At 33.6% G+C, this 15,512-nt stretch overlaps 1 protein-coding gene across 2 annotated transcripts; it reads right to left on the bottom strand.

Annotated features, from left to right (window-relative positions):
- Positions 1 to 807: 807 nt before the first annotated feature.
- LOC132612822 (neutral/alkaline invertase 3, chloroplastic) lies at positions 808 to 13,558 on the bottom strand. 2 transcript variants are annotated; one of them, XM_060326906.1, is made up of 7 exons: positions 13,508 to 13,558; positions 5,700 to 6,498; positions 3,280 to 3,445; positions 2,946 to 3,157; positions 2,290 to 2,783; positions 2,127 to 2,175; positions 808 to 1,354 (listed from the first exon to the last, which is right to left on the bottom strand). In XM_060326906.1, exons 2-7 carry the CDS (start codon positions 6,378 to 6,380, stop codon positions 1,025 to 1,027), a joined length of 1,932 nt encoding a protein of 643 aa, XP_060182889.1. In that variant the 5' UTR covers positions 6,381 to 6,498; positions 13,508 to 13,558; the 3' UTR covers positions 808 to 1,024. The 2 variants fall into 2 exon arrangements, with proteins under 2 accessions (XP_060182889.1, XP_060182888.1); XM_060326905.1 differs by lacking the exon at positions 13,508 to 13,558 and adding an exon at positions 8,166 to 8,320.
- Between the last annotated feature and the right edge of the window lie 1,954 nt (positions 13,559 to 15,512).

The following is a 15,512-nucleotide window of genomic DNA, read 5'->3' as shown; positions in this document are numbered from 1 at the left end:
GGAACTATGTATAGATTAATTTTCTGGTACATCTTTGGTGGCATATTAACTATAGTTTAATTATGCATATCTGAGCCATCTAAGCTACAGATACTGAAAGCTACATACATTGAAAACAATTTACCTATATTGTTCTTAAGGAATATAATGACATCCTAATTAGTTCTTCTAAATTTTTTATATGTCCTCTATTTACACCAAGCAAATGATTACAAGACGTGTCTTGCTAATAACTTTATTACTTTAATCATGGTTAAGTAATATGTAATCTCGTTTTTTATTTGTGACTCTTGTGGTTAAATTATTTGGTTTAATATAAATACTGAGTGCAGATAAATATTTTGCTGGATTTTCCTTCAGTTAATATGATTTCAAGTCCCTTTACTAATGTTAACTATGACTTGTTTGTCTTCTAGTGTTTGCAAGTTACAGCTCAAATGATTCAGGTTTCTCTACTTTGGTCAATTTTGTAGTTTCGAACTTTGACTATTGACCTACAGCTTCTAATAGAAATGTAATGTTAGATGCTATTCCTGCTTTGTTGCATAATATATACAGTAATCTTGTTTTTATATGAATGCTTACTTCAGCAGATCCAACATTAAGTACGCGAGCTAAAGGAATAACTTATGTATTACAATATTACATAGGAATTGGTAGAAAATGTCCAAAACAATAAAATAAGGCCTCTCCCAGACTGGCTTCTCCTGTACAACAGCATAATTCATGCAAAAACAATTTTAGGCACTCCCATATGGAGAACTATGAGACAAGATGCATAATGAATCATTTCATATTCAGGCATCATACTCGTCCAAGGTTGAAAGCTTCTTAATATTGACTGCAGTTAGTAAATTGTTTACAGAAGAACACTTTTTTATAATATAAGCTGAAATGTTAATAGAATTTCAGCTTGTTAACACCAGGCGAAACAATTATATGTAGCTATCGTACACTTTAACAGGCTCAATGCCCAATTTTAGTCAATGAACTGTACATTCAATAATTTGTGGGGTTGATTTTATCATACTATGTAGGTCTTCTGGGAACTTTTTGGGCCACGCTTTTTTCTTCTAGGATTAGAACTGACGGCACAAGAGAAGGCATTGAGAAGCTCGGAATCTTCTTGAGTAATGAGAATATTCGCGGCACTTGGATTGGCAAGGAGAAGTTTGGCGACGAGATATCCAGCTATTGACCAAGTCTGGAAAAGTTGAGCTTGTTTCCCTATGAACCTCGCTTTTTTAGTGTCATAATATTCTGGCCACTTGTCTCGCGATATGCGCTTCTCTGCCACTTCAACAGCTTTTGCAGCAATCTCCGGTCTATTCATCTTAATACAAGCAACAGCCAGCTACAAAAGTTCCAAGAGATATTACGTCAACTTCCTCCCAGCTTATTCTATAATAATATCTTAGGGAAACTAATTCAGTTACTGGGCAAAAGACGAGCAAACCTCATATGTCACACGTGATTAATTCAAAACTTTCAGCACTATCTTTCTGTCTTAAAAAGGGACTTATGTAACTTCATTAGATGCTAACATGATAAAAGAAATACTCCCAGGATGAATGACGAGATCCACAAGATAAAAACTAAGAATGCACTGCAGTTCAAGTAATTCTTTGTAACACAACTGTCGATTTCCGCGGAAGGATTAAGGTCGTCTCAGCAAAAATGATCGGTTGTGGAGACAAAACGGAACAAAAGCTATTTTTCAAAAACAGCCCTTTTCTTCTTCCACGAACGGATTAAGGCTATCTCAGGAAAAATGGCCGGACGCGGAGACACAACCGAACAAAGTGGTTATTTTTTCAAAAACAGCCCTTATCTAGTTTCATGGAAGGATTAAGGTTGTCTCGCCAAAAATGGACGGACACAGAGACAAAATGAAACAAACTGGTTATTTTTGCAAAAACAGCCCTTACATAACACAAAACAGAGATGTAAGTTGTAACAATATGTTAATGTGAACGACATCATGCACAGTAACAAAAGATCAGGTTCGGAAGGTTTAAAGGATACTTGATAAAGAAACAAAATAAAATGAAATGTTCTGATCTCCCACCCGAAGATCAGATCTACAAGCACCAAATTCCGAATTCAAGATCGAGAAAGGACGTTACCTGCCAGAGCAAAGTTGGCCAGGCACCTCCATTATGGTAGGACCAAGGTCTGCATCAGGCACAAGAAGATAACGTGAGATGAGGAAAGATAATGGACCAGTCATTAAGAGTCAATAGCAGACAAAGAAGTAAATTTTTTAATGTAACCGAGGTAGAAAATTACGTGTTCTTGGGATCATATCCTGTAATAATCTGCCACTCTTGACCCTCAAGAGCAGGATAGCATATTTTAAAAGGCATCTCAGCAACCAGATCTGTCCACTTGGCCTCAATGAGATCCAATATAGCATGTGACTGATCATCTGTTGTAAGACTGCAGACTATAGACCACAAGTTTCCTAGAGAAAAGAATCGAAAATCCATGTGAGCAGGTTGCAAATTTCCAATCAAATATCCTCCTTTGCTTGGCATCCATTCCACCAGCCAAGGAGAAATCTGATCTGGATAAATATTGAACTTGTTAACTGCATCGTAGGAGTACTCCTCCGTCTTGTACCGGTAAATCTCGTTTAGCTTTTTCATATCAATCCAATAGTATTCTCTAATATGAAACGATAAGGCAACAAGACGATTATTTAATGCTCGAATAAGGTCAAATGATCCATCCTCTGGTGTAAGCATTTCTCGAGCACAAAGCAGTGCTGACTGAAACAGTGCCTGCAACAAATAAAAATGTAATCTTAAACAACATTATTAGGGAGCAAACCAAGATAACTCACGATGAATCAGCCACAATTGATACAACTATTTTTTCCATCCCATCTAAAAACTAACCTGCCGGGTATGACAGCTCTTTTATTATAGTGATTGAAATCAAACCTGAATCTCCAGAGGGTGACCATGAATTCCCATACGGCGATCTATCATGCATGAACCATCAGTCACCAACAATGTTGGGAACATATCAAAGCCATCAGCAAGACATAGTCTCAGTATCATTTTTATTCCAGTCTGAACATCAATTCTCTCCTGTACCGAGAGATCGCCAGAGGACTTCCCATATGCACGTAACAAGATAATCCACCATAGTCCTGGGATTACCAGTTACAATAGATAGAGGTCTCTATAAGTACAAGAATGATAAGGTAAAGAAAATGAAAAAAAAAAAAAAAAACTTTTCTTTTTCTTTTTGGAGAGAGAACCTTTTTCCTACCGGAATCAACTGGCGCAACTCGGCCAATTGCTGCCTCTCCAAAGTCTGGATCCAGTACCTCTTCTGTTGCAGAGTCATCACCATCCAATGGGACTGTCCGGACTTTGAAACTAGCAGGCATCAGCCCTTGACCAGGACTATGACAATCCATAGTTTTCTCCCAGCTCTGCAGAATAATGGCATATCAGTTGTCATTTTATAACCTTTTTTTTTCCTGAAATCTGGACAAGCTGCTTGATCATACAGCTTACTCTTGACATCAAAATCACTTCATTTGATATAAGCTTAATTGTATGATTAACCACTTCCATTAAGAGAATTTTTGGACTGCACAAAGTGCTAACCAGATTACGGAGCATATTGAGAATGTTCAGGTTTATAGCCTATGAAGCATCTTTATTGAAATTAAAAACAACTTAGCAGGTTGAACCCACAGTTCTCAATCATTTACTACAGAGTTTAAAAGTAAATTAGCACCCATGGGAGCTGCCACCTTTCCTTCTTTGCTTTGAGAACCGTCTGAAAGGAGAGTAGGCAGAAGAGAAGGAGATCCATATGAATCGGTATACTTCTCTGAAACGTTAATTTGCGGTGGAGTTGGACTTTACAAAATTCCAGTAGTTGAAGACATTTACTTCTGAAATCCCAATGAAAGCACAAGGAACTTACGATGAATCATTTTATTTCTTCCCAAGCTCTATTTTATCATATAAGAGAAGCTATAGGGCAAAAGGCCCTTTCCTTTACCAATATATGATTAAGCATTGCAGGCATATTTTTCTGATACAATCAATTTGCTATGACTCAATCTTGAATTAATCGATGGTTCATCATATCACGTTAAGTATTTCTGAGGTTTCATCATAAGTATAACAATTTTTACGCTGACTGTCAGCTTACCACAACCCTCCTCCTGTATCTGAGTTTGGGACCCACTATGCTTTTCAACTCTCAATAAGTTAAGTTGAGCTGTATATTTTACTAATACAAATATCACAAAAACAAAATTTGCAAAGATACGCGCTCAATGCTTGCAGGTGAATGCCTGGCAATTTTTTTTTTTGTTTTTATAATGATGGTTTATGGACCAACATGCGCTTACCTCGACTAATTCACCCGGTACCTGCTATCTCCCATCCACACATGTACAGGGTAACGTTGCCCACTAGGTTTAGGCAGATGGAAGGAAATCACCTTGTGTCTTTGTCTCTATTAGGATTTGAACTGTGGTCTCCCAGAGCCTTTTCCCTCTTCACTAACCACTAGGCACACCCTTGAGTGCCCCAATACATTAATAAAAAATCATAAAATGAAAAGTTCCCAAGGACTGGGGCACTAAGGGTATGGGAAACTTTTGCCAGATTACCACCAGCTTTATTTATCACCATCTACCACTAGGGATATCGGACACCTATCTGCAACTAGATCATATAATCCTTGCAAAGGCAAATTTCCGCCACCCATTAACCAATAATACTGGGGTTGCCTGAAACAGTCTTGTAATATGCTGTTCAAGTGCCTCCAACTAATCACAACAGAGGTATCTCAGTGCAACTAAGGGACCTGAAGATAATAAACCTTTCATAAAGAATCTTTTTATCTATATCTTACTCCAAATAACTGCTGCCATCTTTTTTTTTAATCTAAGGAAAAAGATCAACAGCAAACAACCCACCGTGGGGCTCGAACCAACTAAGGGAATTAGGTGATAATAGCCTGTCCTCCCTGATGGAACACACCATTCATGTAAAGCTTAGGGGTTTCCCTTCCCTCCCTCATTGTAAAAGAACAGCCAACAAACAAATAAGGCAGTCATCATTTAGTTTAATCATGTTGTTAATATTACCTTGATAAATCAGAGGAAGACTTATACTTAAAATATTCTTTACATAAAGGAATGTATAATCCAAAAATTTGTTATTTTACCTTGAAGTAGAAAAGCAAAACCATCAGAATGCTGAGAAGGACGTATAACAGCAGAAGCTAAAAAAACAGTGATCTAAATTGTTTGGCAGACATAAAACATAATAGGTGTATACCCACAATACAACTATCTCATCAAGCTGAATGTTTTAAGAGGAAATAAGTATCCAACCATTAATTCCAGAAGATTACTCAAACAAAAGTTGCATCCTAGCATACATTTCCAGTGATTAACATGAATTTTTCCCAGGAATTTATCCATGGATGAAAATAAGAAGGGCGGTATATCACAACACGCTATTCCTGCAACCATCCTTAACTGCAATGCCATCGAGGAACATCCATAGCAAGATTTCTCAATGAGATACGAAACTAGATGATGAGATACAAGCAAGAAAAATGCAATCAACAAATGTATGACTATATGAAAGAAAATATCATTAACTCATTTTTTTGTACAGAAAACAAACTTTTGTGCAAGTTAAGTAGCATAATACCTGCAGCTGAAGAGTGTGAAGGATGAAGTTGCGAACAATCTCATATTCTCCTTTCAGTAGGAAAGCAATACCAGAAGGTATAAAGTCACGGATAAAGACCTGATCGTAGTTTAGTACATTGGCGGCGGAACTATTTGGGTCCTTTGCAGCAATTGTTCCTATAGGGCTACCACAATAATAAACCATCGACTCCCGTAGTAGTTCCCATGCTTCATCCTCAAGGGAGTTTCCAGCCATTCTATTCAAGACATCTTGTACAGAGCCATTTGGAGGTAAGCTCCCATTGGATTGAAAGTCCTCCTCTCCTACTTTAGCCTCTCGTACTGTCTCAAACTGCAGAATGCTTGGTGTATTACCATTGATTGTATCGAAGCTCTGGTCATTGTCAACAAACCACGACGCCCCGTTTCCCTTTTCTGATGCAATACTACTCGCACTGTCAGCTTGCTGGCATTTGCACTTCACAGATCTTGAATAGGAATGAGCAATATTACCATGCACAGGTCGTCTTGTGTTTGAACAGTTGAGAAAATTCACAAACTTTGGACCCCTCTTTTTTCTGTATCTGATGAAGGATTTGGAGCTATGTGATGATCCCAATTTCCTAAAAGAATTATCAGATCCAAAAAGACTAGGTAGCGAACCACCTAAAAGTTGCAGAACTGCTTCAGATGTGGCCATCTATCCTGATGTCGAGGCAAGGAACAGAGCCGCGAGCAAAGATATTAATGACAAGGAAGCCCAGGATCCTTCTCAAGAATCCAACACATCCAATTCCAATGAGAGATACCTAATGATACTGGACATTCATGGATAGGTTACTATCAGAATGAAATGACACTTGAAAATAATCCATCAAACAGGTAGCATATATATCACAGTGTTATCAAAGGCAAAAAGTGCGAAAAGCTCTAAGGTCCATCGGGACTTTGAGCGCAAAGTGCAAATAAATCATGGGCTCTGATGAAAGGCGCAAATGGAGGAAAAAGAACAAATATGTATCTATAGTCCAAGACTAATAATTATAAGCATGAATAAAAAATATATGGACAATAAATTTGAAAACAATTACGATAAAGTGAAATATCAATTGTTCAGTCTCACTTCTTCAGGATTACGTTCATTGGCAGGGTAAAGTATGCCTTAGAGCCTTGATGACGACACTGAGCGCCACCTAGGCGAGGTGAAGCGCTCAACATGTCGCGCCTCCCTTCAGGGCTTAAGCACGCCTTTGACAACACTGAATTATATCAGGAACCACTAAAAGCAAAACAATCAAACCAGGTAATTTTTTATGATACGCGGCAAACTGCCGGTAGAATCTTGTATTTTTCGGCTCTATTGAATTATTTGTTGTGCACTAAAGGTGATTGGCAGCAAACACCAAGAAGACCACTCATACAAGAGCTGTCGATTTATAAAGTAAATAGAATAAAATTCTGAGCTTAGCTATTTGGTTCTCATTCCATCCAAAAATTTACTCCTTCATAGTATTCTTTATGGAGCTTAAAAGTCTACTATATATTGATAAAGTGCACTATTCGAAAACAGAATAAGTTCCTTGCAGCTATTTGAACATAGGAGACATTCAAAAGGAGGACATTATCTCATCAGACAACCAAATCATTTTAAATTCAAAATTACATGTCAATTATAGCCCAACAATTCAGCAGAAAATAGGCATTTCCTCATTTACCAAGATCATAAAAAATAAAAGTGAACAAGATCTGAACTCAGTCAAGCTCCCATAGTTGCTAATGAACAATAAATCAATATACTATTTTTTCTACTCATACTAAAATCTTGATCAAAATATTCACTTACATCATCTAAAAATTCAATTTTTCCAATTAATTACTCATGCCCCAATATAATTTTAACTTAATCTCTAAGTGGATATACAGCAAAACACAATTTTCTTGAACAATATGACTAATTACTTCTTAGAATAACAAATAAAGATGGACCCACATGGAATCTTGAACTGTAACAAATAACCCAATTGGCATGCATGAAAATCAAATGAAAGAACAAGCTTAAAGTTTCAAACTTTGAGCAATTAAGCCTTCACTAATGGTAAAAACAAATCAATATCCTATTGTTTCTACTCAATATTAAAATCTTGATAAAAAAAAAAAAAAATTGCAATCATACTAACATGAAACCAACAGTAAATCATCTAAAAATCCAATTTTTCCAATCAATTTTCACTTAATTACCAAGCGGGTATACAGTAAAACAAAAAATTCTTAAACAATATGGATATTTACGTCTTAGAATAACAAGTAAAGATGGAATCTTGAACTGTAACAATAACCCAATTGACATGCATGAAAATCAAATGAAAAAAAAAAAAAAAACAAGCTTAAAGTGTCAAACTTTTAGCAATCAAGCTTCAATGAAGGTAAAAAACACAAATCAAATCTCACATAAAGGAAAAAAAATTGAATTTTGATTTTTATTTACCTTATAAAAATATGATGAAGAAATTGAAACCTGAAAGGAGCTAGGAAAAATATGGGAGATTTTTATTGTTTAAGGATGGAAATGAATAAAGAAATAAATGGCGGGCGTATAAGTTATTACTAGTTGCAAAGTTATGGCTACAAGCTATATATACAATTGCTTTCAATTCCCTTTTTTCTTCAACAAATAAACGTGAATAAATTTGGTTAGTTTTGTCTCTACGTCATTTGGTTTTTTTCTTTTAATATTTCTTTTTGTTTCTCTTAATAGCCTTTATTTTTCCCTAAAAGTGTTTTTAGTTTTTTAATAAGTGATTTTGTGAGAGAAAATAAGTAGGCGTTTGGCCATGAAAACCAAATATTTTTCACTGTATTTGGTATTTTGAAGTTGAAGTTGAGGATGGAGTTGTGTTTAGTAATAAGTGAATGTATTGAAAGTGTTATACAAGTGAAAAACAAGTTTTTTGGTATTTTTTAAATTAAACATTGATTTCCAAATAAAGGGAAAACGTTTTCCGGAAAAAAGTGAAAAAAATTCATGGCCAAATGGGCCCTAAGTGTTTATGTGCAGAAGTTATTTTTCAGAAGTTAAAAGAAATAGTTTCTACCAGAAAGCACTTTTGAGAAAAATATATTTAGAAATACTTTTTAAAAGCTTATTCAAACACTTATTGCTGCTCAAAAGTGATTCTTAAATTAATTGGTCAAATACAAGCTATTTTTCGCCAAAAGTATTTTTTGAAAAACACTTTTGAAAATAAGATTTTAGAAATCATTTCTTACTTGCTGTGCATTATGTTCTTTTTCTCCTTTCCTTTTTCTTTTTTTATTTACGTGTTTATTAATTTTGAAATAATCTTTTTTTATTTTGTGAATCATAAATAATTTTGGTAGCTAATATTCACTTCGTTCCATGAAAATAAAATAAAAAAGTACATTGAACAGCACAGTCAATGTGATCAAGTTTAATCTAATTATAAGTTGAATATTGATTAATTTCTTTTTTTTAATGAACATAAATTGTATTACTTAAGGATTTTAAATGAAAAAGGTTTCAAAGTCAAACAAACGTATCAGAAGTCAAAAGTTGTAAAAGAAATATGTAATTGGAAAATCTTGATGAAAGGAGGATATTTCGTCATTTCGCGCACTTCAAATATAAATAGGACAATTTTTTGGAAATGAAAGACAAATAAATTTAAAAAAATGATATTCACATCAAATTATTTAGTGAAGGCAAAACATGTATTTTAATTTTTACATATACATTTCTGTTACTCAACCATAATTAACATTTCGTATACTTCAAATATTAATAATTGACATGTACAACATGGACCAATCTTTCACCAAAAGCAATGGCCCCTTAAAAATGGATTGATCTCCCACGTCCCTTTCAACTATTGACAAGACTCCTAGTCTCAAAACTTTTCTTTTTCCTATCGCGTCTCAAAAGTTTTTTCTTACTTGGTGTTGAGTACTTGTTTTGAGCCCGACTAACACTTATAATTTCTTTCTATCAAAGGTGATTGTATTGATGATCACGTTTCAAGAGTTGACATTATGAAAACAAGATAATGTTTCGGTCTTAGAGGGTGTTTAGATTAACTTTTCAAGAATAATTTATAAGCTAAAAGTCATAAATTGATTACTCAACTTTTGATTTTTGACTTATTTTTATACTTTTAAGCTTAAAAGTAAGTGCTTAAATTTTTTTTTTATTTTCTCAAACACTATAAAAAATAAAAAATAAAAGAGCTTAAAAATCAATAAGCACTTAAAATAAGTCAATTCAAACACCCTCTTAGAGCCCGTTTGGATTGGCTTATAAGTTGCTTATAAATTGTTTTCAGCTTTTTTGAGTGTTTGGCTGGTCAGCTTAAAGTCATTTTGTGATTAAAATAAGCTCAAAAAAATAATTGGGCCCATTTGACTTAGCTTATCTAAAGCAGCTTATAAGCTGAAAATAGCTTATAAGCTGAAAACAGCTTATAAGCCAAAAAAAAATAAGTTAGACTATCCCAACTTACTTTTTTTAACTTATAAGTTGTTTGTAGCTTATAGGCATAAGCTCATCCAAAAAACTCTTAGTGTTCGCCTTTTTTTTAATTTATTGTTTATTGTTCTTCATTTTCTCCTTTTTGGGTGGTTGTAATGGCTTGAGGATATGGTTAGAACTTTTTGAACATTTGGCCTCACATTATGAGTTGCTTTGACTGTTACTCTCTCCGTTCAGTATCACTTTAGCTAAAAAAAATTATCCCATAATAAATATCATCTTAGAAAATCAAAACATAAATTGACTAATTTTTCCAGTGCTACCTTTAGACAATAAAATAACTTCTAAATAATGATTGGAAAAGCCACATAATAACTTGATATTGTTAGATTTCCAATGTCAAAAGATTTACTTCTTGTGCATGCTCTAATCAAAAGGTAAAAGTAATTTATTTTTATTATATAGGAGTAATTTGGTAAACTTCACATTACATTATTAATTTCTTAATATGCGTGTTTTTGGTTAAGGTGACACTTATTATAGGAACGAGGGAGTACTTTTTTTCTTTCTCCAAAATAATATATTCGAAAAAGGGCCAAATACACCCCTGTATTATGGGAAAAGGGTCAAATATACTCCTCGTTATACTTTGGATCCAAATATACCCCTGCCGTTATATTAGTTTGTCCAAGTTGTATATTCAGTCCTACATGACACTGACATTTGATGAGGTAGATGTCACGTGGCATGCCACCTCACACACTCAATCCATTTTACCCCTCCCTTTTATTTATTTTTGTACCATTTAAATTTCCTCCCCCTCCACCATTGCCACTGTTACCGCCACCCAGTCGACGGTTTATGCGTCAGTTTAATCGATGAAAACGAGCATCACAATCATCGGTCCACCAGAAACCTTATATGACGGTGCATGCAGTGGAGTATTAAACTTCATAAGCATTAAACAATTGAGTTTTGAATCTTCCATCAATAACTTGTTCTCGGACAAAGCATTTTTCCAATGCAACCCACTCGCAAAAGTTAACCACAAATCAACAAGCAACCCGTTGTTAATTCATTTTGATGTAGGTTTTCATTTTTAACATTGAAATTTAATGTTCTTGAGATTCCTATTAATTATTGACCCATCTAAAGTTGATCTTAGTCTTGGTTTCAGTTTTTTAAGTTTGAAATTTAATATTCTTCTGCTGGGTTTTGTCTCTTCGTTGGGAGAAATAGAGAAATCCAGATGAAGCCCTTGGTAGTGAGGGGCCGAGTAGCCATTTTTTCTGGAAAGTGGTGATAATGTTGAATCTTTTAGCTGTGGCAATGACGGTTGACGGGAAGGAAATTTTAACGATGGTAGAATAAAAAGAGGGGAGGGATAAAATGGGTTGAAACGCACATGCCACCTCATCAAAGGTCAGCGGCACGTAGGATTAAATATACAACTTGGACAAACTTAGCGAAGAGGGTATATTTAATCCAATAATATAACTGTAAGGGTATATTGAATCCAAAGTATAACGAGCGGAATATTAATCCCTTTTCCTATAATACAAGGGTATATTTGGCCCTTTTCCGTAATATATTTAGGAAAAGTAGGTATTTGTCCTTTCAAATTTGCATGAAGTGCACCGATAGTCGATTTTAAGGCTATCATTTAAGTTCTAGTTAGTATATAAATTCTTATAAGTTTAATTACTTTAAAATCAGTTTACGATAAACGTCATTAAAGTAGCACAAATCCGTATATGAAATTACAAATTTTGTCTAAAATGTTACATATTGTTTGTGCAAACAAACTTCAGATGAAACATGTCTAAAATTCATGCTTTGATGCTTGTCGTTCATGCAGTTGTGCTTGAAGTTTATGCATATGTGTGAAACTTTATGCATTTTTTTAGTGTCACTTTTTCAGGAGTATGTTTATTGGCAAGAAAAAGTATGTCTTAGAACCCTGATAACGACACTAAAAGGCCCCTTAAGAGAGGCGAAACGCTCAACATCATTTGTGCCTCGCTTCAGGGTTTAAGCGCGCCTTTGACAACACTGAATTATATCAAGAACCACTAAAAGCACAACAATGAAACCAGGTAACTGATCTCAATTAGCACACATCAAACTACCGGTAGAATCTTGTATTTTTCGGCTCTATTCAATTACTTGCTGTCCACTAAAAGAGATTGGCAGCAAAGACCAAAAAGACATAGTCACACAAGACTTGCCGATTTATATAGTTTGTTTTTTTACCTTCTCAACCAAAAACACAAAAAAAAAAAAAAAAAAAAAAAAAAAAAAAAGACTTGTCGATTTATAAAGCAGATAGAATAAAATTCTGAGCTTTGCTTCTCATTGCATCCCATTATGGGAGAATAATCCTCTTTATAGTATTCTTTATGGAGCTAAAAAGTCTACTAGATATTGATAAAGTGCCATTTGAAAACAGAATAAGTTACTTGCAACTACTTGAACTTATGAGACATTCAAAAGGAGGACATTGTTTCATCAGACAACCGAAACAATTCGAATTCAAAATTACATTTCATTTAAAGCCAATAAATCTACAGAATCTAGGCATTTCCTCATTTACCAAGATCATAAAAAATAAAAGTGAACAAGATCTGAACTCAGCCAAGCTCCCATAGTTGCGAATGAACAATAAATCAATATACTATTTTTTTCTACTCATACTAAAATCTTGATCAAAATATTCACTTACATCATCTAAAAATTCAATTTTTCCAATTAACTACTCATGCCCAATATAATTTTAACTTAATCTCCAAGTGGGTATACAATAAAACACAATTTTCTTGAACAATATGACTAATTACTTCTTAGAATAACAAATAAAGATGGACCCACATGGAATCTTGAACTGTAACAATAATCCAATTGACATGCATGAAAATCAAATGAAAAAAAGAAGCTTAAAGTTTTAAACTTTGAGCAAGTAAGCCTTCACTAATGGTAAAAACAAATCAATATCCTATTGTTCTACTCAATATTAAAATCTTGATTAAAAAAATTGCAATCATACTAACATGAGACCAACAGTAAGTCATCTAAAAATCCAATTTTTCCAATAAATTTTCACTTAATTACTACAGTAAAATAAAAAATTCTTAAACAACATGGGTATTTACTTCTTAGAATAACAAGTAAAGATGGAATCTTGAATTGTAACAATAACCCAATTGACATGCATGAAAATCAAATGAAAAAAACAAGCTTAAAGTTCCAAACTTTAAGCAATTAAGCTTCATTGAAGGTTTTAAAAAAAAAAAAAAAAATCTCACAAAATTAAAGAAAAAAAAGTTAGAATTTTGATTTTTATTTACCTTATAAATATATGATGAAGAAATTGAAACTTGAAAGGACCTGGGACAAATGTGTGAGATTTTTATTGTTTAGTTTAGTTGCAAGCTGTATATAATTGCTGTCAATTTCTACAAACGTGAACAAAATAATTTCCCTTTTTTCTTCTTCAACAAATAAACGTGACCAAATTGATTGATTGATCAATATGCTAAACAACCTCGGCTCATTACATCAAATATACCTAAACGTTTGGATCGTCGTTTTGGGGGTTGTAAAGTGCCCCGAAGTAAGTTTTGTTTGTTTGGAAACTTGTCATCTTTAGATCTAAGTGTCATATTTTATAGGGTTTTGATTTAAGTGTTTTATTATTTAGTCAAGTCGAATGTACAAATAAAAATATTATATTAAAAAATAATTCATCCAATACGAGAGGTTCAAAATAATTCAAAAATAATTCATTGCATTAAGTAATACATCATTTTTTACAATAACAAAATATTCAAAATAAAACTTCAAGTACGAGAGGCTCTTTTACTCCGAGATGTTCTGCCACCACGAGACGTACTTGCACCATCACGGCCCTGTTGCCCACACGAGATGCCAAAAAATGAGAGGCTAAAAAACGCGTTGCCCATACATATGAGGTATATACATTGAAAATTATCCAAATAGAGGGAGACAAATTTGCATTTTTATGATTGCTAATGGAAACAAATGTTGAATTATGTTTACAGTGGGACGAAAAAAATTGACATATTCACATGTTAAATGTTAAATTTGAGTAGCTCCAAACCCTTACCGTTGTGGCATGACCTTAATTAATTTATGTATCATAGAAGATTTTAAGTAAATAAAAAATAAGGATAGGAGCATAGGTAGAAAACTAGTTGTAAATTGGTGAAACTTTAAATGGTCATAACTTTGCGCTCGGATGTTCGATTTACGCGATTTTTTTTTACTCAGGGTATTTTTTCGAGATCTAGCCGGGCAAACCGCCATAGCCGAGCCGGTTTTTAAAAAAACACTTGTTATCCCATTCAATTTGAATTTTGCCCCAAATTTGTGCAAAAATTTCGCCCCAAATTTGTGCAAAAATTTCATTCATCTTTAGTAAAAATCTAATGATAAAAAATCTATTTCGAGATGCTAATCCCGTGGTAATGATGTTTTGAATGTCAATTTCGAGGTTCGAAATTCAATTTATGAAAACGAGTTAGATAGCATTAGTGAACATTATAAAAAATAAAAAGTGTCTACTTTGCTGCTTTCACCAATTTGGCTTGGTGGTTTAGCCTCTCTTTTTTACTTACTTCTTTTTTATGCCAACAACATGGGATCAAACCTTCGTGGGAGCATTGAATGAGATATATTATACCTTGATTGAACCTCTCGTATTGGATAAATTATTTTTTAATATAATATTTTTATTTGTACATTCGATTTGACTAAATAATAAAACACTTAGATCAAAACTCTATAAAATATGACACTTAAACTTAAAGATGACAAGTTTCCAAACAAACAAAACTTACTTCGGGGCACTTTACAATCCCTAAAACGACGATCCAAACGTTTAGTTATACTTGATGTAATGAGCCGATATTATTGTACGCAAAAAATTATATTAAGTTCTATATAAAATATTAATATTTCGTGGTTTTGAAACACGACTAATCTTTGCCCAAAGTATGAAAAAAACGTGATTTTGATAGTTTTAAAAAAAAAAAGTAGCCTCTTTCAGGCACAAATTCTGTGCGTGAAACCTACTTTTGTAACTTCTTCTTTTTTGTGTTATTTTGGTTCCAATTTTTTTTTTTTTTTTTTGTGTGTCACTTAAGTCGCGGACTCTTATTATTGTTGTTAGAAGCACCTAGTGCATATAATTTTTTGCGTACCGCACAAAAGTATACCTTTTGTCTATTCAATATTCATAAACATACACACATGAATTGTTAGATATCATATAATAACACTTGTCATAATCAAGCATAATATCTTACGTGTAAAAAATATTTTATGATAAAT

The sequence above is a fragment of the Lycium barbarum genome, chromosome 10 (assembly GCF_019175385.1).
Source record: "Lycium barbarum isolate Lr01 chromosome 10, ASM1917538v2, whole genome shotgun sequence".
NCBI classification, from domain to species: Eukaryota; Viridiplantae; Streptophyta; class Magnoliopsida; order Solanales; family Solanaceae; genus Lycium; species Lycium barbarum.
Note: the sequence above shows the minus strand (reverse complement) of the source record. Positions and strands in the feature narration are given on the sequence as shown.

Coding starts and splice junctions, on each gene's coding strand:
- LOC132612822 (XM_060326906.1), bottom strand. CDS start 6,380: ATGGCCACATCTGAAGCAGTTCTGCAACTTTTAGGTGGTTCGCTACCT. Junction 3,158..3,279: donor AGTTGCGCCAGTTGATTCCG/GTAGGAAAAAGG, acceptor TGGTAATCCCAG/GACTATGGTGGATTATCTTG. Junction 1,355..2,126: donor GGCCAACTTTGCTCTGGCAG/GTAACGTCCTTT, acceptor GAACTTTTGTAG/CTGGCTGTTGCTTGTATTAA.